At 44.1% G+C, this 26,719-nt stretch overlaps 1 protein-coding gene across 1 annotated transcript in view; it reads left to right on the plus strand.

Moving 5' to 3' along the window:
• Positions 1-257: 257 nt before the first annotated feature.
• The window catches only part of ELOVL6 (ELOVL fatty acid elongase 6), a 79,280-nt gene continuing 52,818 nt past the window's right edge, over positions 258-26,719 (plus strand). The window contains exon 1 of the mRNA XM_036382110.2: positions 258-546. Within this exon, the coding sequence (XP_036238003.1) occupies positions 458-546 (89 nt within the window). The 5' untranslated portion in view covers positions 258-457. The remainder of the gene's footprint in view (positions 547-26,719) is intronic.

Genomic DNA, 26,719 nt, shown 5'->3' on the forward strand with positions numbered 1-26,719 from the left:
CAAGGGCACGCAGGGCGCTGCGGCATGGATTCAGCACAGGGGTGGGGGCTTCCTATTTTTGTAGCTATTTTTGTCAGCCTGCGGTGTGTGTGGGGGGCTTCCTCCCTGCCAGGAGCGCAGCCCCGGCGCGGTGCACGGGGGAGCGCCAGGGCTGCGCGAGGGGCGGCGGGGGCGGGTGTCCCGGGCGGCGGCGACGGCGGCGGCGGCGGCGGGCGGGCACTAAGACCGCGCCGCCCCCGGGCGCTGCGCGGCGGCCGCAGAAGAGGAGGAGACCGGCGGGCCCGGGAGGAGAGGCGCGGAGGGGAGCGGAGCTATGTTAAACCCGGGGTACCGCTGAGGCGGGGCGGGCCAGGCCAGAGGCGGGGGCTCTCCGGCGGCGGGCGCGCAGGGGCCCGGCTCCCGAGGCGGCGGCAGGCAGCATCTCGGCGCGGGGAGCGGCTCCGCAGCCACCGGGCCAATGAACATGTCAGTGTTGACTTTGCAGGAATACGAATTTGAGAAGCAGTTCAACGAGCATGCGGCCATCCAGTGGATGCAGGAAAACTGGTGAGTGCCGCCCCCGGGCCCCGCCGCCCGCCCGGATCGGGGACGCGCTGAGCCCATCCGGGTGCGCGGGTTGCGCCCGGCCGGCGCGGTGCGGCTCGGCTCGGCTCTGCGCCGCCGTGCACGGGCACACGGGCGCTGCCGCCGGGGCTACCTGCGCGCCCGGGCGGGGTCCACCCCGCCGGGTTACACAAGGCCGGAGCATCCCGCCGCGGGCGCGGTGCGGTGCGCTGCGGGGCCCGAGCCCCACCGCCGCCCCCTCCCGCCGCGCCCTGGCTGGCCCGGCGGCGCAGAGCCGCACACGTGCCCCGGCTCTGCCCTCGGCCTCCCTCGCCTCCAGCCCTGCCCGACCCTGCCGCTCGCCGCGCTGCAGCCTCGTTCAAACAAGTTGCGCGTTTGCCCGCGCTCCCCGCGGAGCCCCTCTGCCTTCCCCCTCCCCTCCCCCAGCTCGTATTAAACTTCATTTGCAGCCATGCGGTTTTTAACTTTCCCGGCGTGTGCGTGCGGCCGGGGAGCCGGGGCGAGCCGAGCCGCGGCGGGACCCGGGCTGCGCATGGACCGTCGGGGCTCCCCGGGTGGCGGCGAGCCGGAGCCTGACGGCCCCGCAGAAGGACCCACGCTCCCAGGCTGGCCCGCCGAAGGGGAGTGGCTGTGCCGGCAGGCTGCTCTCTGCCAGGCACTGCCCCGGGGGCATCCCCGGGCCTTGGCCGGTAGCAGGGAAACGAGGATGGAGAGAGAGCCCCAGCTGCCCTTCCCCCCTCCGCTGTGCTTGGGGCCGGGATCCCTCTCTCGATGACACTTGCCCACCTTGCCCCGGTTCTTGTCCTGGCTTTGTCCACCTGCACGGGCCTTGTGTTCACAATCTGCCCCCACTCAGCTGTGCCTTGCTGGGGCACTGTCCCTGACCACCCTCTCCTAGTGCCCAGTCTTGCCCTTTCTGCTGCTCCTTTCTGCTGCTCCTGTGGTCTCTCTCTCCAGATAGCACCCAGCTTTTGCATTGCCTGCATGCTCTCCCCTGGCAGGGCTGTGTGCCCTTTTGAGCTCCTGAGTGAGACCTTTCCCCATGGCACCCTCATGGGACAGTGGTAGTATAGGACTGCCTCTGGGCCCAGGCTTTGGTGTCTACATTTGTAGGACAGAGTGGTCCGGGATCCTAGGTGGATCTCAGCCAGGGATGTGCTAGAATCCTTTAGTGATTTGTCTGGGGAATTTTAAGGACAATATCATTAAAATGACCATTTAAGTGCATGTATGTCTCCCTCTGTTCTGCAGGTGAGCTCATCACCTCTTGAAGGGTGCCTGGTGTCACTCATGTTTCAGGAGAAAGGAGGCCACATAGATATTCTTGGGCTGGGAGTATTGGATGCTTCCCATTCTGTCCATGTTCCAGAAGAAAATTGGCATCAGAATAGGACATGCTGGTGAAAGAGGATGGAGGGAGATACATGAGTATATATAATAATCAACCCAGGAGAGATACAGTTTATTTTAAAGAACATGCCTAGCAACTAGCACTCCTGCATCTTCTCCTTGACTCTCCTGTGCTTCATGATGTGACCTTGGGAACATTACATAACCTCTCCTAGGCCTCAGTTTCCCCAGCAAAGAAAGACCAGAGGAGTGGGGGATAATAATGCTGAAATGTTATGGGGTGCTTTAATTACTTAAGTAATATTTACCGAGTGCCTTGAAGATGTCAGGTACCACATAAATACTAAGCAGTGTTATTGAAATCCCTCTGGCAGTTTGATGTGCTGCAGAGGTTGTCAGCTGGGATTCCGTAACGCTGGGCTCCCACTTCCCGGGTTCAGAGGAGGAGACTGTCAGTGTTACACTGCTGCTGTACAGCTAGAGAGGCACAATCATACATGTCCACATGCTTTTCAGTCTAGTTTCATCTTCTCTGAGGAAACTGATCCGTTAATGTCTTTTATTCTTGTGAAAGTGAAGGAGAATGATCTTCCTGAGTCCTGGGAATGTTTTTGGAAATTAAATAGAGCTGTAGCCTCTGAGGTCTCTGTTGTGGCAGGCTTTTCCTGAAGATGCTGCTGAGGACTCTTAAAAGTTTCAGGTTAAATTGTGCATTTTTATCTTGAAGAAACACTCTTGCTTAATGAAACAGGTGCTGTTCAAGTATTTGGGTTTTGCAGGGAGCTGAACTGGTAAAATACAGCAGATTTTTTTTACTTCCTTGAGGATGACTCAATAGGTCTGTGTATGCAGACATCAATGTCAGAGTACATGGCTCCTGCACTTTGTAGGTGTAGCCTTAATGTACACATCCTTAACATAAGAGCCATCAGACATGAAGTTGTCAGACAGTAGTATGTAGGGATAAGCATGTTCCTTCATTCTTGGAGCAGGAAGACAGACTGGGGGACATGCTTAAGGAAAGACTGTCAGGATTTTATACTGTAATTGTTATTAAAATATTTAAATCAGGGTGCCATACCATTACAATTTCTAACATGAAGGTAAACAAATTCTCTAGGTGTGGCATTTGCTATTTTACTCATCTCAGAACTATGTCTTGTTACCTTACAACATGCACACACACACAAAAAAAGGCAGTAGGGTGTTAGGGGGCATGAATTGGCTCTAAGGAGTTGACCATGACTTTTGGATTTTGAAATGTCTGACTAGGTTGCATATGAAGATGTAGCCTAGTTCGAGGAGGGATGTGAATCCTTTTACATATCCTCTTGAGTTCTGAGCTGGTTAAAACACCATCATGCCCTTTTAATTAAAACTGTGTAAGCCTAAAGCTGGAAAAGCTTGAACTCAAAGCCTGGGGGTAGTGGCATACACCCCTAGGTACTGGTATGGTTGGTCAGGAAGGATCATGGTGCAAGGTCTGGTTCTGTTCAGCCAAGGCTTGCCCCTCTTTGCCTTGGTCCTTTGAGCCTGATCCAAGTTTCATCACTCCCTGGGGCAAGTGTATGTCCTCTGCCCTCACCGGTAGCTGGCACCCAGTCTTTTCTTTCCCATCCCAGGGCTTGTTTCCTTACTGCCATTTGCCCCTGAAAATCCCATCTGAGGGCATATTGGTCTAATGGCAGTGAATGAGCTCCTCCTTGCTTCATTCCAGATGGTCCTGCTTCACTAGATGGAGGACCCCATCCTGAAACATGCATGGCACTGAGACCTCTTTAAAGCTTGGGCCTGGATTAGCAGTGCTGTAAAGAGGCTGCTGTTTTTGAGGAGAAATGAATAGTCTGTTGCCTGATATTTATGAGCAGATAGGTTTCATGCCTCCCTGAGTGCCTGGCTTTATATTTACGCACACCTTTAGGTATAGCCCCCAGACTGCCTGGTTCTCATGCAGGGAGGCAGCTTGGAGACTGCAAAGATGGACCTGCAGTCTGCTGGTCTCTGATAACAAGAGCTGCCAATTAGTTGCCTTCCCTAAATTAACAATGGCAGGATTTCAGGAGGTTAAGGAACAGAAGGTCCACTTACTCTCATGAAACTCCTTATACTTTATTTGGTGGGAAAGCTGGTATTGGTACATGTTTAAATATAGTGCCATAGAGTAGCTTTGCATTTAAAATAAAGTATCACTTTAAGATATTGTCACGTTGTACTCAAATCATGGGAGGTGTGATTTCAGCATGTTCAGGATTAAGTCAAATGTTTATTAAAATAATTGCTTTAAATGATTTCTCAAATCAAACTCTCTCAGCACCTCCTCCCAAACTTCTTCAAAGAGGGAATTGAATGAAGTAAATAGTCTGCAAAGGATTTTTTTTTCTTTAAACTGCTGCATGAGAATTAATGCAACTCTAATCCTTTATTTCTTATGAGTAAGTATGTTTAATATTTGTGGAGAAAATTCACAAATGTTCTGTCAGACATGCAGCAAAAAGTGTTGTAGCACTGAGATACTGATTCCCAGCTGCAGCCAGTGAGGCAGCAAAAAGCTGGCGGGTGCTCAGGAAAGGCAAAGTGACAGAAATGCCTGGATGGAGTAGTGACCGCCGGAGTCCTTCTCCATCGTGCTGCAGAGCACCAGGTTCAGGCAGCAGCACGAAGTGACAGTCGTTCCTGTTATAATTGTCTGGCCAATAATAATTATCTTCAGATGTCTGCTGACGAGGGGCTCACCAATGGGGAGGCAGGAGGCCTGTGCTGACTGCGCTGAGATTATCTGGGAGAGCTGACGTCACACCGGGGCTTGCCTAAAATGACAAACTTTTCCTCTGCTCCTCCACCGGCTGCTGCAGCGCTCCGGACATCCCTGCCCCAGCCTGTTGTCCTCCTGCCAGCTGCTGCCCTGGGCAGACTCTCCTCACTCCTCTCTCATTCCTCTCCTGTTTTGCTTCCTAAAAAGCCAAGGTTTAACCCTTGGCAGCTGGCAGCATGCTCGCAGGTAGTATTGGGAGGAGGGATGAGCAGGATGAAAGTGAAACTGGTTATTCCCTAAATATGCTGTTGGGCACTACTGCACAAACTGGCTGGTTTTGTTATTACCTGAAGTAATGATTCAGTAAAGAGAGAAGGACTGCTGGGAATTTTTTGGTATCTGACAACTCAATTCTGAAATCAACTCAGTGGACCTTAGATGGGGATAACTGTTTATGTATTTGAAAGAAAACATCTGTGCAGGAAGTTATTTTTAACCTTTTGTTACCAAAACTTTTATGTGAAAGAGGCAGAAAATGGAGCCAGTGCTGGGAGAAATTTGTCCTTTGGTGTTATTTTCTTTCAAGTCAAAACTAGAGATAAATGTGGAAAGTCAGAGGGTCAGCTAATTTGGATTTGTAAATGCACTTGCCTTTTAATAATTCACACAAGCACCATCATCCTAGACAGGTTTGTTTCCTAAATGCAGAACAAGCTCTTCTCATCCACTTAAGCTGCTCTTACCTCATGCAGAAATCAAGAGTGAGAGGCTGTGAGCGTATCTCTCCAGGCATATGTACGTAGCAGCCAAAAACTGATGTAAATTACTTTGCCCCCCCCCTCCCAGCCCTGAGTTCTTGCTAGATGCCAAGTGAAGGATGTAGAGAGGGATGCTGCAGTCACCCTGTACTTTCCTCTGTGCTGCAGGAAGGACTCAAAGGGAAGATATGAATTGGTTCTTTTCAACAGAGAGACTGTTTTACTTGAGCAGAATTCAGTTGGCCCAAAAATTTAGCCTACCTCCTCCACATGTCATTCTCCAGACAGGATTTTTCCTGCTCTCTTGTGCAAATTGGCTATAAAGCTGACAGAGCCACCAGTGCATGGCAGAGATTAGAGGATCCCACTTCTTTGCCTTTCTTTCATCCTTCAGGCCTTTCTGAACCAAAAACTGGTGTTTTGGACTACCACAGGGTTTTGGCTCTTTGAAAATAAAAGGATGGAGTCTATGAGGAATAACAGTAGATGTCCTTTCAGAGTTCAGGTGTTTTCTGTCTCTGTGGGTTTGGGGAAGAAAAATTTTTAAAATATGGTGGACACCAAAATGTCATCCTGAAGACAAAACATCAGTGTCTTCTTGATTCAGCCTACCACTGAAACATAGGCATTGACCTTTTGTTTACTCTGTTCCTATAATATGAATGTATCAGTCATCATGTTGCCTCCGTGATTTTAAACCTCTTGAGAGTGACAACTTCTCTTCTACTTTGTGAAACACCACATAGTTCTGGGAATAATAAACTTATAGGAGTGGAGCCAAGAGTAGTTTAGGAGCTTGCCATCATCTTCAGAAGTTAATATGACATTTGGGAACGTTGACGTTCCAAAACACTTTTTGGAGAGCTTTGTTAAGAATTTAAGTGCTTTTTCTTTTAATGGAAAAGAGCAGAGATTAAAACATTATTTTTAACTGTAAATTTGTCTGAAATATGAAATAAATTTTTCACTTGCCTAGGCTATATCAATATGTGAGATCTTTGTGTAACAAGATTACCTGTGTGGTGCTACCCAGTAATTTTTTTCTTACCAACAGTTTTGTCAGCCCAGTTGAGCCTTCTCCTAGGTTGGAGTGGTAGGGTTTTTTTCTTCTGCTGTGCTGCCAGAGTGTCCCAGACTGCTGCTACTACAAGCTGTGCTGTTCCTGTATGCATCCCAGCATCACATCTCCTGGGGCTTCCTGGATTCACTGGGGAAGGCTGGTGCAGCCCCATGGGGAGCTCTGCGGGGACAGCCAGGTTAACGTTTCGCAAGCTGTCAACAGAGCGGGAAACAGTGAGGCTGTGGCTGCACCCAGGCTAATAGAAGGAGAAAATTGTATCAGTTTGTGTGCAAGGTTTGCAAATAGTATGATTGCTTTCAGTGCCAAAGTAGCAATGGTACTGATACTGCCCTTCACGGTGTGCCTTGTACTATGTGCTCTGTTGCAAACCATCAGTTGCGAGACTTGTTTGTTGACTTTTGTGAGGACACAAACTTTTTTTGGTGTGAATTTTATTTACGTACTAGGAGCAAGGTGGAAGGACTCCAAAACCAACATGACCTCAGTTTGCCTGGAGAGGGACCCAGGTCTCACAGAGCAGACATGCCATGAAATGATGGGCAGAGCTTGCATCTGCTGAGCAGTCTTTGACCTCCTGTGGGAGAGCTGGTATTCAGAGTGGGGAACAAGAGGGGGAGATGCAAGTCAGTGGTTTACCTTATGCCAGGGCAGTAGGGACCTTGCAGAGCACAGGCAGTGGTTTATGGGGTGCATGGCATGCAGGGGAATGATATCTCTGAGGATGTGGAGAGCCTGACTTCAAACTGAAGGCAGCCATAGCCACTTTTTAGAAGATGTGCATCAGTCAGGTGCCCTGAGTCCCATTATTTCAATGGAAATTAAGGACCTGTGTCATCTCTGAAAATTTCTCTTTGTGCCTTAGTTCCTCTGCTGTGAAATAGGGAATAATAACTTTGTGGGAATATTCAAAGTTGGCTTTCTGCTGTGCCACAGAGGTGATCCTGAGGTGGTAAGATCTGTATATAGCTACAATACAGCAGTACAGAAAACATAATGGTCTTACACTATTGCTATGCACCTTTACACTTGTATAGCAGCAAAGAATACTTTATTCTTGCCAAGGATGTGGGGCAAAGTTTGTCTCCTTGATTGTGGTAACTGAGGACTGAGAAGAGCTGCTGTAATATTAGAGGCAAGACAGTTTATCATGGGATTAAACTGCAAAAGTCTAGACCATTTCTAATTGCAAATTTATGAAAGGAACTGTCCTTCAAATTGTCCAGTAAAACTTCAGGCATCAACATCTGATGATAACTTTTAAAAAGAATTTTTAAAATTTGTTAGTAAATAGTTTCAGTATGTGAAGTCTGCAAACTGAATAAAAATGAATTGGACGTCATCCAGGTTGCGAGCTCGTCAGATTGAATGTGTTGATTTTGGTATCTGATGGCCTCAGTTACCCCTGGACATAAAATTTAAGGTCAGTCAAGAGTGTTATTAAGGCCAAATGTCTGCTCTATATGTCTTGAGCCATAAGTAGTATAAATACACCTGGAAAGAGCAATCCCAGGGAGTGCCAAATAATGTTTTAAGGGAAAGAAACAATGGGCCAAGTTAATTTTTGAAAAAAGAGGCCTCTTATCTTTTGACTAATAAAATTTCCTGGGTTTCAGTTCTCTTTTTTTTTTTTTTTTAATATATAGAGCCATTAAGAACTACTTAAGATAGCAGTAAAATCCCCTAAATATAAACAAAAGTGGGATGCCAAAGTTGTTGCACTGTGCCATTCAGATAGTGGGTTTATTAACAAATGTTTAGAAAGTCTGTCTTTTTCCTTATGTGATTTTCCTTTTAGCTTTAATTGAGGATTTACCCTCTGGGTCCCCTGATGTGATTCTTCTGACTGCAGGTCCTCTGTAAACATAATTAGGAATTTTGTTGTTGCCAACATACATCATCTCCAGGCAGCTGAAAGCCGTGGCTTTTCTTCCGTTTTGTTCTCCCTGGTGGAGCTAGCTGTCCAACTCCTTTTCCATGTCTTTGCAGGTCACAAGCAAAAGAAACGTTAGTTATTAGCAGGACATTATGTAGACACCTTGCATTTCAATTTCTTCTTGTTTCCTCACTCACCTTGGCTTGACAGCCAAGCAGAAAACTCCAAGCTGCTTTGTCCACCACATGGATGTCTAGATGCTCTTGTTTACCTCGACTTTCACAAAGACTTTTGCTTGGCTGGCACAGTAGCTCTGGGGCTGCCAGCTGCCCTGGACTCTGTTGCAGCTCAGCCCTGGTCCCAGCTGTGGACAAGGATCCATCCTGTTCCATGTGTTCATGGCATCTTCCGTGCTCATGAGCATCCAGCCCAAACCCAGCCAAACCCGTGGGTGATTTCACTGCCTTTCCCAGGTAAAAGCAGAAGCTGTGGGGATGTGCTAAGGAGAACTGCTGATGAGAGTGTGCAGCATTCATTTCAGACTCATGATGAAACAGGTTGTTTAGCAGGTAGAGGTATTTCAGGATGCATAATGTTGTCTTTACATTATTTTGTGAGGGCATTTCCCCATTATAGGCTTTCATAAAATTCTGCTATTGGCACTGTCTGAAACAAAATACTGCCCAATTCAACCTTTGATCTGACCTGACTGCTCCTGTGTGCTTAAATATCTTATTTTGATCACATGTCTGATAAAGAAAATACTATTTTTGGTCACACAACAACTGTCTGGAAGTGACATTGCCTCTTGAAATGGCAGTGTACACAGATGATCAGATTATTTTGTTACGCCATTATTTGGTGTTTTAGCACTCTGTAAATACTGTGGACTTAAATACATTTTTTTAAAATCTTACTTGGGAGTCTTATGCTAGGCAAGATTCCTTCTGGGCAAGGCACTGCCCATGGATGCAATGAAAAACTCTTAGCTTGCCCCTAACTTTGGGTTTAGTTTAAGACTAGTACTCCAAGCAGACAAAACTCACTATTTTTTAAAAGTTTAGGCAAATTATTGCTTGGACTGTCACAGCCAGATCTGTGCTGCTACATTGCCACCATCTCTGTGACCCAGTGGGGAGTTTTGCTTCTGTTCCACTGGGGAGAGAATGGCTCCAAACAGCCAGAGACCATGAAGTTATATTATAGCACTGAAAGAAATCTTCAGTGTCCTTGTTCACTAACTTCTAATATCAGGACTGAAATGCATATCTTTCAGTTTTAAGAAATGCACATAAGCTTTCCAGCATTTTCCAAGAGCTCCTCTCCTATATCAGTGCTTAGATCATAGACAAATTTTAAAATTTTGTTTGAAAGATAGGATCAACACCAGCTATTCCTATTGTAATTCTTGGAGCCTGACTGTCTCAAGGCTGTTGTGCCCAGGATGCTCACACTTTTTAGGAAATAAAGGAAAACGTTTTGCTGAAAGAAAGATTCTGAAAACCAGTCCCCTGATGTTTGTCAGAGGTGGTCCTTGTGTAATGGTGCCCCTGAAAAAAGATGGTAGTTACAGTGGATGTGCTTCCCAGATCCTTCCAGATGTGATGTTTTTTGATCCTGCTTGGGATGTTTAACGTCTGAGATTCTGGTATTTGATGATTACAGACAGTTTGTATTACTGTTCACTCAGTCAGGTCCTAGGAGCATCTTGCAGGCACTGGTGATGGCATTTGTCTGACCACAGATGCCTGCCATGTGAGGTGTCTTGACTCATCAGGAAGTGGGCAGCTGAGAGAACTAAGTTTTATTGTAAAACCACTCCCTCTCTTACCAAATGTAGAGACTCAGGGAGCAAACTAGACCATAGTTATTTCTCCTGATCCTTCTTCCTTCTTCTCCCTCATAATGCATTTTTCTCTTTTTTCAGGTACCTATTTGGTTTTTACTTTCTCCCACGCTTTTCCCATTCCTCTTTCATTTTCTGTATATCTTTTTCCCCTTTAGGAGCAGTTAAATCAGCAGCACAAGTGGCTGGGGAAGGCCCTGGATGTTTCTGCATAACACCCTGCACAGTGGGAAACAGCTGGTGCATATTTTGGTGTTGGGCTGGTGGAGCTGGGCAGCATGGGCCTGGCCTTGAGCTGTCTCTGGCTGAACGTAACAAACACTGCATCGGGTAGTCCCACTGCCATCTTCTGAGAAAATCACTTTGTTTCTGGAATAAGGCAATAATAACCGAGGAAGAGTACTTGCTTGTACCTTTGCACAGCCCCATGGTATACTGGTATAAAAGGGCCCTCTCTTTTAAAAGCCACTTCCCAGTCACTAAGTGGAAAAATACTAAAGTTAGTCTGTAGTAAAACGTAAAAGATTTAGCTCCCGAACTTATGTGTGTTGGCTAAATGTAATGTAGCATCTGGTATGTAAAACAATTATGACAATTCACATATTTTGAAATGGTCATTACTGTAAATGGAATAATTGGAAAAGATGTTAGGAGAAAATGAAGAAAGTTGTGCCTACATTTAGAAAAAAATACACCAGGCTGATAATATGGGCAATCTGGAGATTGGAGAGAAACTGTAACTGGAAGAGCTACCACAGCTTTTTATTGTGGGGTGAACAAGCAGAGCTCCTTCCTCTGCTTTCTGTAGTGGCATGCCATTGATGGGAGGAAAATTGGATGAGGGTAACAAAACAGGATCTGTTAGCATTGATCGTGTATTGGCATTAAAGCTGGGAATGCAGATTTTGACCTCAGGCTTTCCAATTGTTCTTGGCTTAGCAGTTCTTCTGACTTCAACTCTTGGGGTGCCATGGAGCATCTTTCCATATAAATTCTGGTGGCTCTGGAGTAGGCATACTAAGTGTGTAAGATACTGAGGGTGGTCCTTTGCTGTGCCTCAATGAACTGTTGCAGGTACTGTGACCAGTGTTCATTGCTTCCAGTAAAATGGCATATAGGATTGAGGGAAATTTTTGACAGACCACAGGTATCTTGCCTATGCTTTTATGATTGTGGTCCAGCATTTTGTCTTTACAGGCTGTGTCCTGATGACCTTAGTTACAATCCATATTTATTGCTGGCAGAGTTAGACTCCTTTCCATAAACTAAATAGTGTTGTATCTGTTTGCAGGGGGTACAAATTTGGCTTCAGACATCTTTAACCCACTTACCTTGTTTAAATTTTCAAGACTGAGTCTTGACTCAATGGAGTTTCAGGTAGTTCTTGTGTTGTAAATTAGCTGTACATCTTGAAAGAGGGACACTTGTGTTCACTGTATTACCATGAAGAGTTATGGTATTTTAAGATTCCTTTTCCCTTTGCTAAGATCAAGACAGAATCCCACAGTCTCATTCCTGGTGTTAGATGCCTTAATGACACAAAGTTCTGTAATGTAGCATTTCAAAGAACAGGAAGGATGCCTTGAAAGTGGTGGATCCACACAGCCACAAGGGCTGCTCTGAGAGCTGCATGAAGCCATTGCAGCTGGAAGTCTTTCCCAAATGAAAATGACCATTTCCACTGCCTTTCCCCAGAGGTCTCTCATCTTAGCTCCCAAGTCCTGTGTGACAGTAAAAGAAGGCAAGACTTGGGTTCCCAAAACTTTGGAGAGTCTCCCATTACATGGACAGACATAAACTTGGTACCATCATGCAATTTTCCTGGCTGCTGGATCAAATGCTCCCTCTTGAATGTCAGCCAGTTTGTGAGGCAACAGGGACAGTCTCCTGGTCAGCCAGGTTGCACAAGGGGGTGACATTAGGGTGGGATGCTTTGGGTTTGCTGGCAGTGGAGCAGTTTCCCAGGGCTGAACTTTGGCCCCATGCTGCACACGTGGAAGCACTGCCACAGCTGGGTAAACTGAGCTGCCTTTCATGATTCTTCCTGGGACTGTGATCTCCTGTGGCCGAGTGGAAGGGACCAGCAGAGGCAGTAAACTAACACACTGCTCCAGCTGCCTTGCCTGGAGGCTGCCTGTGTAGCTGTCCTGAAAGCAGTCCTGGAGGAAGCACAGCATGGAGGTGATGTGTCCTAGGTAGTATCCATGGTGGCATCTGCACTCAGGTGCTTGTGTGCCCAAATGTTGCACTCATGCAGTCTGAGCTGTTTTGTTATGGCTGCATGAGGGGGAATAAACACTCTTAAGTGGTGAACTGAGCAAACTTCCCTCTCTAACTGGATCCCACGGTCTGCTGTGATAATGCCCTGTGGTGTGGTTCATAGACTATCCTGCTCGACCTGCTTCATTCAAAGAGTGGGTAAGGCACCCATCCAGAGACCTAGAGACTGTCAAGGACCTTAATTATTAAAATTGGAGCCTGGGATTCATCCAAGTCAGTGGGAGACATACCTGTGATGGGAATGGGAAGAGGATGTAAATTTTTGAGGATGAGTAATGAGATGGCTCTACCATTACCTGTAGCTTTGGTGCAGACAGAGATCTGAGTGCTGCTGAAGTTGGACTAAGCCACCTTCCCACAGGCTTCCTGCAGAAATACCGATGGAGAGTTTTAAATGCAGGAACTGGGTGGGGAGTAAATGATTAAATATGGGAGAACGCTAAGAAAGCATGGAGACTAAACTGAAAAGGGCTTGTTTCCCAGAGTCAGGCTTAGATGCAATCCTCTCTGTGCAAGTGTTCTTCCTCCAGCATAAAGCTACCCAGTGTTGAACGAGTTAATATGAGCAATGGCTTAGGCTGCCTTCTGCTGCGCTCTGGGGTAGTGGCTGTACACTGCAGAAAGCCTTACAGAACAGAAAGAGGAAAGATGTCATTTTAAGTCAGGCTGTGTTGACTCATAGGAGACATTCTGAAGGTTATGGATATATGTTAAGCAGGTATTAAATAGCTCTTGCTTTATAAATATCATTTACAAAAGCAAGTATTCTTCAGGCACCAGAGTATATAAGCATGTCAGTTAATTAGAGCCTGCATTTTCAAAGTGGCGGAACAACAGGATTTAGATCAGAAAAACGGCAATAAGTTTGCTGATGACGTGAAATCCAGTGACTTCTGTAAAACTTCCTGGCTTTGTGCCTTGCTTTTTCTCCCCCCTCACTGCTTTCTGCAGCTGTGTCCCTTGGACTCTGTGCAGTGGGTTGTGATGTGTGTGACCCCAGAGAGGAGCGGTGCAGTCCCATTCCCCATGGCTGCTGCATGGGTTCAGCACCGATGGGGACACGGCAGCACTCTGAGGCACTCAGTCACTTCTTTTGCAGAAAAAGCAGGCTGACAGGAGGAAGAGCCAAACCACAGGCTAAACAGGCTCGGTGGAGCATTTCATGGCTTGCAAAGTGACCTGGCTAATCCTGGAAACCTGCAGCCTTTATTGTGACACCTGACACAGCCAGCCTCCTCCAGATTTCCATGCTCACATCTCTGTCTTTCTAAACATGGCACAGATTTTTTCCTTTCTCAGGCTTAATGATGGGGGGAGGGTGGGGGCAGTGGAAAAAAATCTACATTAAAACCTTCCCAAAAGCAGTATGAAAATGTAGAGGTCCCTCTGCAAAAGGATGGGGGCCCTCACATCAGGATGGTCTTCCAGGTTATCAGGGCTGTGACTTTGCAGCGTGAGCAGCCTGGTGGTGCATTCAGAAATGCTTGCCTGACTAACATATTGCTTACATTTGCTGACTCACTCTTGCACTGCCTTTTCTTTCTTGTTCCCTGCATGTGTTGATTTTTATCTCTGCTACTAGGGCTGTGTCCCAGACACTGTATAATCATCGTGTTTGTGTTCGGCTCCTGTGTCGGTGGGAGGTATTTACATTTGGATACAAACGTTAATATCGTTCACTCACAAGGGAATAACAGCAATGAAATACAGGGGTCTGAAGACCCCTGGGATGGGAAGGAGTGCAGGGGCACTCTGCTCTTGGACAGGGCCATCCCCAGCATCACTGCCTGGCATTTCACACCACCACCTACATTCGGTCTTGCTGTCTCTTCAAGCCCTACTCACCCAAACTGTTTTGGACAATGAATTTAAATTCAGAATCACAAAATATTTTGAGCTGGAGTGGACCCACAAGAGCCATCAAGTCCAACTCTTCATGAATGCCCTGTAGGCAGCTTCGTGTTTCACCTGCAGAAGACTCTTAACACAAGCAGCCTGTGTCTGAAAGCACTTTCTAAGTGGGAGCCGTACATGGCATGGCTAAGAATGTCAGCAGAGCTTCTGGGTCCCACTGTACTGCTTTTCTAGGACAAGTGTGGGTGATCAGAGGCCCTGCCCTGGTTGTAGCTTGCTTCTGGAATGGATTCATCTGGCTGCTCTTCACCAGCTGTGCTGCAGCAGCCCTGCCTCCTCACATCCCAGCATGCTTTCCCACTTCCATCCCTCACCCAGAGTCATTTAGTGTCCATATCTCTTGCCACTTCAGAGTGCCTGTTTTTGATATGCAATGTCCATATACTTCTGGAGGTACAGCTCATTTCTGAGATGTCTTTTCAAATACCAGTGATCCTAAGTGATGGTCCTAAAATGTTTGAGGGTCCAGGTTAGTATGCAAGGACATTTTGTCTTCAAGTTCTTTCCCTTTAAATCCCAGGCTCCTAAACTTTTTGTATGAGTAGCACAGATGATTGCAACTATCTTGTCTTCTCAATGGTGGCTTCAACAAGCCACCATTTATTTTTCTTGTCCAGCTTGTTTAGGTCTAGTTTGAAGCCCATCTCATTAAGTTGTCATTACATGATGCCCTTTCTCTTGTTTTAATCAGATGATGTTCAGTATATTCACATAGTCCTCATGCAAGGACATTGCATGGCCAATTACCAGGGAACTAATTAGCAGCTTCTTCCTCATGGTTCAAAGAGCACTATGTATGAGTTCCCATAAGATCATACCACACAGCATCACCTTGCAGCAGCATTGCTGTAAACAAAACATGCTGTTTGCCTCTCTGCCTTCTCCTTCCTGCTCACCACTTTTGTGTCAGCCTAGCTGCAGACAGGCAGCGCTCCCCAGCAAGAGGAATCCAGCTTCCATGGTGCCTTCAAAACCCTCCCTGAGGTGGAACTGCAGCCTCTCTGTGCTGGTTCTGCACATCAGCAGCTGAGCAGAGCCAGGCTTCTGAGTGCCTGGACACTTTGAGGGCCTTTAGCCTGGAAAGGGCTGCCTTTCTGGTTCTTCTTAGGCATGATTGTTTTTCTCAAGTTAAACAGTATTTATAGGATTTCTTTTTGCAGGTTTCAGTATTCCAGATTCAGTGAGATCAGTGATATTTAGCATCTGCAAACAGAAACTTCAGAAAAATCTTGGCATTTTTGATTGTGATTTTGTAAGTGCTGGAGGGAGTTAAACATGCAGCTTCTCTGGTGTCTTCTGTTATCTGTTTATTCATAGTGGAAATGACTGTCAGCTTCTTGAATCAAGCTCTGAAAGCCCTCCAGGCATTTCAGTGGCAATGCTAAGGACTTGTGCCCAGTTTTACTCACTTTACCATTTACATTTTTGTCATTGATTCTGAATAAATAATGGACTGAGTATATATTCAAACAATATCAGGACAATGTGTGCTTGTACACATAATTTTGTACACTTGTTAATGCACTTTTCTCAATCCCTTTGACAGCAGAAAGCAGGCTACAGTCTGCTTTCACTTGGAGGGGCATGCGGTATGCCTGAAATCCACTGTCCCAGTAGTAGAAATACAGCCCTACCATCTGCCATGGACTTACCCAGACTGCACTGGAGTGGGATAAAGCTTTGGAACACCTGCAGTACATTGATGGTATCATTGTGGGGGGCAATAAAGCAGAAGTTTTTGAAAAGGGGAAGAAAATTGTCCAAATCCTTCTGAAAGCGACTTGTTTTTACTGGGTCTCAAAAGCAGTGCCTGGCACCTTGAACCCCTACGGTGGGAACTAAATGATGAGCAGAGCTTTTGTTTTACATTAAATTAGCCCATCTTCTCTATCCCAGCTTCCTCTGAAATTGTGTTGTACTTACTGGCAAAGAGCATCTAGCATGACCCATTTGTAAGCCATATATTTAGATTTATTTTGCCCAAGTGAACAGAAGCCAGTTGCAGAACAGACAATAATACAAGGGCTTTAATAATGATGCCTTATCTTTATCAGTTAGTGGTAGTGTGTATCCTGGTGAGGTCTGCTCTACTGAAATATTTCTTCATTTCTGTTGCCTAAGGTGAGCAGTAAGCTTTTTCTTCAGTGTGACACACTCTCACAGGACTGGGTGAGCAGTGGTGCTGGAACAGATGAACCCCCTCCAAACTGCAGCACCTGCTCCCAGTAATGTTTTATGTTCCTTCGTGCAGCTGGATGATGAATTTCTGCGATGAAAAGCTGCTTCAGTGCAGAGTTTAAAATGGAAACCAGGACTTTGCCACCCAGCTTTCAAATCCCCTCTTTTAGAGAGTTGAGGAGAAAGCTTTGTTGCCTTACCAGAGTACCCAGTAGCCTGGAAACCCAAAGCCTGCTCCCACCCTAGTTGGCCTCCAAACTGCCGACCCTTCAGTTTTTTGCCATATGCCTTCCCCTGGCAACTTGGCTTCTTCTGTAAGAAAAAGAAAGAGGTTTGTACCTCTGGAAGGTGCTTTAGGCTGCCAGGCAGCATCAAGGAAATATCCATATATTAGTTATATGGATAGTTAGATCAGATTTTCCAGCTGTTTATTTTACAAGCCTGTTGCGGCATCACAATGCAGTTAGAGATTATTAAGTCCGAGTTGTTAATTTTAATGATTTTAATAGACCTGTAGCATTCCTATTTGATCCAGTACTACTTACTGGCTTATGTTGCATGTTGATACTTTAAAAGTGTCAGATTTGGCAGCTCTCTGAAAGAGTACCTGTATTTCCCAGATACTTGGATGAATTTCTTTCTGCTGCTGTTAACCAACATAGACTTCTGTCTAGGCATTTATATCTGCATTTGGACTAAAATTGAAAGCCATCTGCAGAAAGAAGCCTGATGCTGTTGCTGTAAGCAGCGTCACTGGCTGATTTTGAAGATGGTGCCTGTATGTGTCTGCCAGGCAGAGGCATTGGGTGGAAGGCTCATTGAGAGAGAAAGAAAAAGATTTGGTTTGGTTCAAATGAGGCATAAAATATTGTACCAGCCAAGGAGGCCTAAGAAGCTGCCCAACAGACCATGCGACCTTGTTCACTGAAGTGAAGCCTAGCACAAGATGCTTTCAGCCCTCTCCAGATTCCCTGGGAGAAACATCCTGCTGGCTAAAGCACAACAGAATAAGTATCAGCCACCACTTTTTTTCTGTGTTAGTTAAACATCTTTTCTTTAGGCTTAAAAGTGCTTCTCCACTAATTCAGTTTAAAGTTTCAAAGTTTCTAGAATACATTAGCATTTAATCTGCCTTCTACTAGCTGGCAATTTCTATCCTGATTTGCAGTGATTAAAAAGTAATCTAGGTAGGATTTGGTGGTACTCCAGGATTCAGGCATTTTGATCTTTTAAGTCAGGTTTTAAACTAAATGTACATTACATGTACACCTTATTTAAAAAAAAATAGAATCAGATTTTTAATGTAAGAACTATTGATGGTTTTCTGATTTACTTGCAATTGTATAACTGTAGCCACACAATGAGTACTTTTCATTTGACTGGTGGCATCTTCTGGGGCTGGTATCAAAAAAGTACAAAAGCAGTTTGAAAGTCTTTACCTGTGGCTGCTATGTTTTTGCTGTTGTGTTTTAGGAAACAAACTCAGGCAAAGCTTTCACTAATGCCATAAGGACAAGTTTTTTCTATACCATGAGCAGCCATAAAAGAATGCTAACTCAAACAGAGACTCGAGGCCATATAAATACTTGTTTCTCTTATAGAGATTATCCCAATGTGGCTTTCGTAAATATTTTGTCAAGCTTTTCTGTCTCTTGTTTTCTTTAGTGTATGTTGGCACTACATGTCTGCTGACTTATTAAACAATGAAGGATCAGCCTTTGTTGTTTAATAACTTCAGGTAATGTGTGCAAATCCTGGACTTTATTTATTTGACTGGTTTATGAGTAAATCCATCTCAGTGTTTGTTTAAATCTGCTTGAGTCTTAAGCGGTGAGGATGTTGATACCCTATGGATGTATTGCAGGTACTTGCACATGACAAATTTTGTTTAATTACTACAAATTACTACGTGGGAGTGCTGATTGGGGTACATGACGTGGACCTGTTGGAGTGAGTCCAAATGAGGCCATGAAGATGATCAGAGGACTAGAACACCTCTCCTGTGAAAAGAGATTGAGAGAGCTTGATTTGTTTCTTCCTGGAGAAGAGGATTTTCTGGCGAGACCATAGAGCAGCTTTCCAGTGCCCAAAGGGGGGCTATAAGGGAGAGGGACAGTTTGCAAAGTCATATAGTGGTAGGAGAAGGGGTAATGGCTTTAAACTGAGAGTAGATTTAGATGGGATATAAGGAAGAAATTCTTTACTGTGGGGGTGATGAGGCACTGGGAACAGGTTGACTGGAGAAGCTGTGGATGCTCCATCCCTGGAAGTGTTCAAGGCCAGGTTGGGGGGGGGCTTTGAGTAATGTGGTCTAGTGAAACATTTCCCTGCCCACAGCCAAGGAGATCAAGGAGATTGGAAATAGATGACCTTTAAGGTCTCTTCCAACATCAGCCATGTCGTGATTCTATGGTTTTCCATAAATACACCATAATTAGTATTCATCTAAATTCTTCCTGGCTGCTTATTAGTTCATAAAGGGCTACACAGCACTTTTACCGGGTAAATTCAGTGATTAAGCATGTATGAGGAAATCCATCTAACCAAAGCTCTAGTCTTTGGTTCCTGGTGTCAGTGCTTTGTCCATATGACTTTCATCGCTTGCCTCTCACTTTCTCATGTTATGATCTGTTTAGCTTAATATATCTTTTGATCTTTGGCTTGTAAGCGGAAGCAATAAACACTTCTTTAATGTGTCAAGGGCTTTGTAGAGAGAGGAGTCTGTTGTGCCATTAGGTAACTGTTTAGTGAAATAGCTTATCCCACTGGACACTGAAATGCATTGAAATGGTAATCCTATTTCTAACCTAGGTTAGGCAAAAAACTGTATTTGGACTCCTCACCAAATGTTAGTGTGTTATCCAGTAGGCTGCAGTCACACTAATGTGAGACGTTGATTTATCACCCTTGAGTAGAAAATAGTGACATCCTTGAGTAGCATCATGCAGTATCTCAGTTTTACGGCACCACTCAAAAGCAGATGTAGTGAGCATTGTTTTGTTTTTATTGTGCCTGCAGTCACTGACACATGGGGATAACCCCTGTTTCCATTTCACTGTGCATGGTGTGTACTCTTGCATTTTATATCATTGCATTTTACTTGGTACCAGCCTGGACTGTGGTCCTGTATGAGGTAGTACCCTTTCTCTCACTCTGGGAGCTGCTTCCAGTTCACCTCAGGGTGAAGATGCTGCAAATCTGCATGCAAAAAGTGAAACATTCAGGCCCAGGTTTCAACCATATTAGAGTTTTTGAATATTGAAAATCTTTGATTTACATTCTTCAATCCTATTGTGAATGTGGACTACGTCTAAATTTGCAACATGCTGTACATTTTAAAGTTCATATAAGTTCATTGAATTCAGAGAAGATTTAAAACCTTTTAGGGTTACTTTTTCAAGTGAAATACAGAACAATGCTGTTACTGTTCTTTTGTATATAATTCCATTCTGTGACTTCTTCAGTTATGTACAGTACATTTTTGGTATTACTTGGGTAATGTTCCTAAGCCTGATAAGAGGTTAATTTAGAAGATCTAATTTTTATACTTCTGTCATTTTAGCAATGTGGTCTGGAATATATTAGCAGAGTTTTCAGCATTATAAATTTGTCTTCTGCAAGTAGATTCATAAGTCAGAACCAAGTTCTAAGTCAAGTAAGTAAGAAATAAAGTATCAAGTACAGACATCCAGAATCAAAAAGCACGAAGGTTTAAGAAAAAAAAAAGCACAGGGTTTAATGAGATGTAATGTTCTTGTAGAAAAAGGTCTCTAGGGAAAGATCACTGTTGTCTTTAGGTTATTATCTAGAGTCATATGTTTTTCTACTAACAGCTTATCTCTAATACAATTGCTGTTCAGTTATAAAATAATTTTCCTTGAGACACAAAGGCTCTCTTTTCTTATTTAGTGTTTCTTGTTTTTGCTCTCCATAGGTGGGACCATCATAACTGTCCTACTACACAACAGACATAGCAGACCAAATAATGGCACAGCAGTGTTTTGCCAATTTTCCAATAGATCAAATAAGGCAAAATCAGGTAGCCAAATTCCTGAGGGCATTGCAGCTTCAATGTGTGATGTGTGTGAATCTGGATGCTCTGCACAGGACTTCACATTGGAGTTAACTATGAAGACAGACTTTGTATTTAAATGGTGGTCTTTCAGAAGGTGATAAAACAAGATCTTAACATTTACATAAGCTGTTCCTCAGCAACAAAAGGTGATGCAGGAACCTGCACAGGTTGATGTGACTAGACTAGAGTGTCCAATACAGAATGACAATAATGCTGTCCCTTTACTATCTGTTATCAGTAGAAGAATGATGGACAGCCCAAACTGCAAACTCATGTAGACACTGCATGCTCTTTCCCCATTCCCATGCTTGCAGAGCTGTGCAGAGATCCATCTGTTCTTCTCTGCACTTCAGTGTGGGGAGAGAAAAATCACAGGTTTGCAATGTTTTTAGGCTCAGTCACAGTCTTCACAGAAGGCAAATTTTGAAGCCATTTTAGAAGATCATAATGAATGAATCAGCTAGCCCTGTACTTTTCAGTTGATAGAATGATTACATAATTCGGTATTAGATTTTGTTCAATTCAGTGTAGTTTAGGCAGTTAAAATATCAGGGAAATAAGCAGTAAGACTGGAGAATGAGTCCAGGAGGAAAAAAATCCCCAAAACCTGGTCAGTATCACAAAGGCTTAAAAAATTAGCTTATTTGCAAAGAACTTCAAGCTGCCATTTCCTGTAAGACCAAAAGGGATTTGCTGAATTCTGTCTGATCTTTTTGGGTCACTCTTTATGGGTCCAAAGTGTAAAGGCGGCTAAAACTAAATTTGCTTAATTTAGAAAAGGGCCATGTATTTTTTAACCTCTTCTTTCAGTCCAGGATGGAGAGAATTAGGAAGAGAAGAAGAGAACAGCCTATGAAGCATGGTCTGGACCTTTCTTTGCAGACCTGATTAACCTGGGGAGCAATTATGGGGTTTGTCTTTATAGGGTCTCTGCAGTGCTGGGCTATGTAAACAGGAAACAATTGGAGAAGAAATACAGTGCTCTATTTCCATTGCATTTCCTGTGCAACACTGTGGGCTGAGCCATTTGCGAATTTCCCCTTAATTGCACCCTTGGTTGTGAGAGGTGTGTTGATTGAGCATCAACAAGATCCAAGTTCTGAGTCCCAGACTTCATCCGAAACAACCCTGGGCAGTGCAACAGGCTGGGGGGAAAGAGAGGTTGGAAGGTGGCCCCATGGAAAATGGCATGGAGATCCTGGTCAGCAGCCAGCTGAACATGAGGTCACGTGTGCCCAATGGACAAGAAGGCCAATGGCATCCTGGCTTGTACCAGCAATAGTGTGGCCAGTGGGACCAGGGCAGTGGCGAGGTCCTCAGGTGCTGTGTCCAGTTCTGGACCCCTCACTGCAAGAAAGGTATGAAGGTGCTAGAGTGAGTCCAGAGAAAGACGATGGAGCTGGTGAAGGGTCTGGAGAATTAAATCCTATGAGGAGCAACTGAGGGAGCTGAGATTATTTAGCCTGGAGAAAAGGAGGCTCAGGGGGACCTAATTGCTCTCTTGTACAATTACCTGAACAGAGGGTACAGTCTCGTGAGGGTTGGCCTCTCCTCCCAGGCAACAAGTGACAGGACAAGAGGTCCTTCATGCCATGGTCTAGTTGACATGGTGGTGTTTGAAGGTTGGACTTCATGATCCTGGAGGTTTTTCCCAACCTAACTGACTCTGTGATTCTGTGGCTGATTTTACCTCACACACCTGCCAACACACACACCTGCTTGGAAGTGAGTAGGGCAAATTGCCACGTGTAATGAATAGTGTTTCAGCTCAGTTTGCTGTCTGAAAAAACTGAGGGCTGAATTCAGTCCTCAGTTATGCAAGATGAGTTGCAGAGAGATTGTGACCCTCTTGCCAGCCGTGGGAGGAGGACAGCACGATATGAGCTTGGCACCATCCTTCCTTCAGGCATTCCCAGAGAAGTGTCCTCATGATTATGGCTTCTGCTGGTTGCAGGTAGCCACACTGTGTGGCTGGGGAATGTGCCCCTGCCCTTTGGTCACACGTGAAGTTCTGTGTGTTGCACAAATAAATCTTGCCATATATAATCCTCTGAGCTCTCTGGGATGAGCACTGCTTGCCTTGGGGCTTCCTGATTGTTGCCATGTTGCCATAGTAATAGTAATGACCTAACTTCAAATCAGAAGAGAAAGGGACCGTCTGAGGCAGGCAAGTCCTTTGAAAGTTTAGTGAGTGCCAACAAAATGAAACTGGGACATCAGGGTATCCATAACCCCATGAAAGTTCAAGGAATTTGTGCATAATTAATAGCAGTAACCAAAGCAGAGCAGCAGTTGAGCATTGGTCTTGGCTTTGTTTTGGCAACTGCTTGGTATGCCCATTTTCTTGACTGAGAAGGAGCAAGGCTAGAGGCAGGTTTCATTGCTATCAAACTCAACTCTATGCCACTGGCAAGCTTTATCACTGCTGAAGATCTCAGAATTATGTTGTTCTGTCATTTGCCCTCAGAGATGCCTTGCTTCTGAGATATCCAAAGGATGAATTTGGCTGCATATACAGTAAAAGCTTCTAGATTTGCCCAAGATGAGTAAGATCTTTCCAGATTTCTGTAGTGCTGATTCAGAGGAAGATGCAGGCAGTTGTTCTCAAACTCCTCCTGTAAGTCTGCAATTAAAATCTATAGGGTTTTGTGATACTTGCTGGATTATTCATCTGGATTATCCAGAAGATGTAGCTGTGCTGTAGGGATGGATGCACACATACATGTAAACTTTTGAAAGGCAATTTTAATGGAAAAACTATGAAATGACACCGCATGGGGATTACTGTCAAAAAATGCTTTAAGCCACAGAAAGGTAAGTAAAAAATAAATGCATGGTCAAACTTGAAATAAATTCTTTTACGTTGGTTTGTTTGGCTGCTGATCATACATGCACTCTTTGGTAAGATGATTTTTCTTGGTGTGATTGAGATATGTATGTAAAGATCACTGATTGGATTAGAGGTTTCTGTGTGAAATGCCATTTGGCTTCTGCTCCCTAAATTTTCATTAAAAAGCACTTTATTATCATCCAACACAAAATATGAGATTGGATTGATAATATATCCATAGCTATAGAAAATAATACCTTTTAAACCTATGCACATGACGCAGAATTAACTCTTTTTATGTAGTGGTATTTGGAGGGATGGTATTTAAATTACAGCCTAGAATAATTACAGGAAAACAAACTATTACATTCATGCATCTGATATTTTAGAAGTGCAGTTTCTTAAATCTATTTGCTAAATAAATGTCACCTTGCTGGAACTTGCACAACCTGGTGATGTGTTCACTTGCACAATCCAGAGCAATTCAAACAAGGCAAGAGGACAAAGATAAACTTGGTTTTGTAATGATAATGCCAAAGGCCTTTATTTTTGTGCAATTAAAATTTCACCTCAAAATTGCATAGTGAGTTGTTTGCAAAGCATTTCTTTTGATTCTTCAGCCATCTTATTCCAAGAAAGTTATGTAAAACATGTGTCAAACAGGTGCTCAACTGCACTTTCTTTGGAGCTCTTCTGGGCTGTGGTGCTTGCTTCTCATGAGCTAGTGGTTAAGGGGTCAGGTGGTGCTTTTAGCTGTAGTCATCCTAAGTTTGTCTGCTTTCATATTTCTTCCCAAGGGCTGAGAATAACCTCCAGTGAAACATTTGTGGGTACCTCAACCATTTTGCAGTTAGTCTTGTGCCTCTTGGCCTCTGAATGCTTTGGTATTCGTTTTTTATAGCAAGAAGGAGGAAGTCCCAGCTTTTCCTGATTGTTTTTAATCTTTGGTGAAGTGCCTTGTAGAGAAATCAAGCATACACAGCCCATGTTTAATGGTACATCCATTATGCTTAGGGGTCCTCTCCCTTGCTCTTTGGAAGCTCTTTTGGAGGATGTGCCAGTGCATCAGCAGTTGTTGTTATAGTCAGGTCAGGTTTTTCCTTCCACAGAACATGCTCAAGCCAATGTCCAAAGAGACCATCATGGAATAAAGTCAAAAAATAGTTTTGGATATTGAAAAAAAAAATTTGTAAAAAAAAAATTTGTATGTATCCAGCATTGACAGTGTTATTGCAGAGATGGAAAAGTTGTGCAAGAGCTCTCAGATGATTCAAGGTCCACAGAAGATGCCCTCTGAGGAAAAATATAAGCATTTATCTGATGATTTTATCCCAAATTGTCATGTTAGCACCAGAAAAGAAAGAAAATACTGAGCACTGAAGAATTCTCCCATCTTGTAAAGGGAGGATGAGCAAGGGTCTGTGCCTGAGAGAGAGATATGCACAGTATTTGTGGCTGGTAATAAGCCTGATTATGCATTGGAGCAAATTAGTAACCTACATAAGGAGACTACTGTAAAATGTTTTGGCACCTAGGAAAATTTTGTCCTTTCCTTAAGTGTTTTCTGTCAGTTCTTGTGATAATCATCTCTTTAGAAAAAGCATAGGTTTTTATCAGTCCCTAGGAAGAAGCCTTTGATGTAGAATTTCTGGAATTTCAGTAGTGGAAGGTTCAGTAATGGTATTACTTTAACTGCCAAACACAGTTCTTCATGTGTACCATTTCACGTGTTCCCACTGTTGATGATGGCATTCTGGGACTCGTTGTCACATAAGCAGCTGCTGGAGATGAGATGCATCCCTTTCCTTACTCTTGCTCACTGTTGTTCACAGGTCAACTTAAATGTATGTTCAGTCTGTTACCTGTATAGTTTTATTAGATTAGTTTTATTTATTTGTTGCTGTGGATGTAACAATATCTAGAGATACCATTGCCTTTAATTTCCCACTGTATTATCACATTTGTTTACTTATACCTTTGACTAAATTAGTCAGCCAGAAGGTGAAGCTAGAATGAGGAAAATGAGGAAACTAAAAATACTGAGGCCACTGAGCTTTGGTATGGGTTGCAACCTTTTTTTTTTTTTTTCTGAAAGCAAAAAGTGTTTGCAGTGGGTAAAGCCAGGGGATGACAGAATTTTTGATCAAAACTGCTGCTCAGAACTGCCGCTTGGGTTTCAGAAACCAAATTTTCAGAGAAAATAAAACTAAATACTTGGGAAAAATTCTTAAACCTTGTGAATTAAGTTTGCATCAGCATGTAATTTTCTGCTCCATTGCTGGAACTGAATTGAATGCTGCCTATTTTTTTTTTTTTTTCTGTAAGGCACTAGTTCTGAGAGTTTAATTATAACAATTTAAAAGCATTCTTTGCTGATTCCTTTGTGGGCAAACACAAAATAAGTGGAGTGGGGACATCATATATGAATGCTGTCTGCCATCACAGGTGTGATGGGCTGGGTCTGAGAAAGCAGTTTTAGGGTTTGTTCCAATTAAATTCCCTCTCCTTCCCATACATCCCAATATCAGTATGCACACAGTGTGTATATAGGGTGTGTGTAGGTGTTGCTTTTGCTCAGTGCAAGAGACATAGATGTTCCAGATAGTAAATTTTGCAAGCTTGTCTTTTCCTAAATGCTTGTGTTTGTTAATAAAAAGCCCATTATTGGCTGCTTCTGGAGCAGAGGCAGGACAGTTGATGGTGGGCAGCAGAGAGGAGCCTGTCTCTTATGTAAAAGATGTTTCCCTAGTCCAGCTGAGCTCTGGGCATTCCCTGTGGGTGCTCTGCTCCAGCAGCAAGTGACCTCCTGCTATCTGCAGGGACACAGTGACTCAGTAGCAGACACATCCCATACAAACACCCTAGTGCTGATGGGGGAGTGCTCAAACACAGCAGCCAACAGGGATCTGAAAAGTGTCTGTTCTTGAGAAAATGAATCAGAGGCAATGAAAAAAAACAACCTAAATGGCTGGAAATTAAAAAAAAAACACCCAGCAACCAAAACCAGACCCCACATAACAACCATAGCACACTGATCTGCTTATTGAGATGTGTGTGTGTGTGTCTGTCCTTCTCTCTCTCTCTTTCTAGTAATCTTCTCCACTGTTACTTGGTATGCCTGATTTTTCAAAGACTAGATTGTTTTTTATTAAGAAACTAACAAAAGCACTATGTCAATTAGTCAATTGTTGTGGAAGCAGGCTGCTTATTTTAGTTTA

This window comes from Molothrus ater, chromosome 4, assembly GCF_012460135.2.
Source record: "Molothrus ater isolate BHLD 08-10-18 breed brown headed cowbird chromosome 4, BPBGC_Mater_1.1, whole genome shotgun sequence".
NCBI classification, from domain to species: domain Eukaryota; kingdom Metazoa; phylum Chordata; class Aves; order Passeriformes; family Icteridae; genus Molothrus; species Molothrus ater.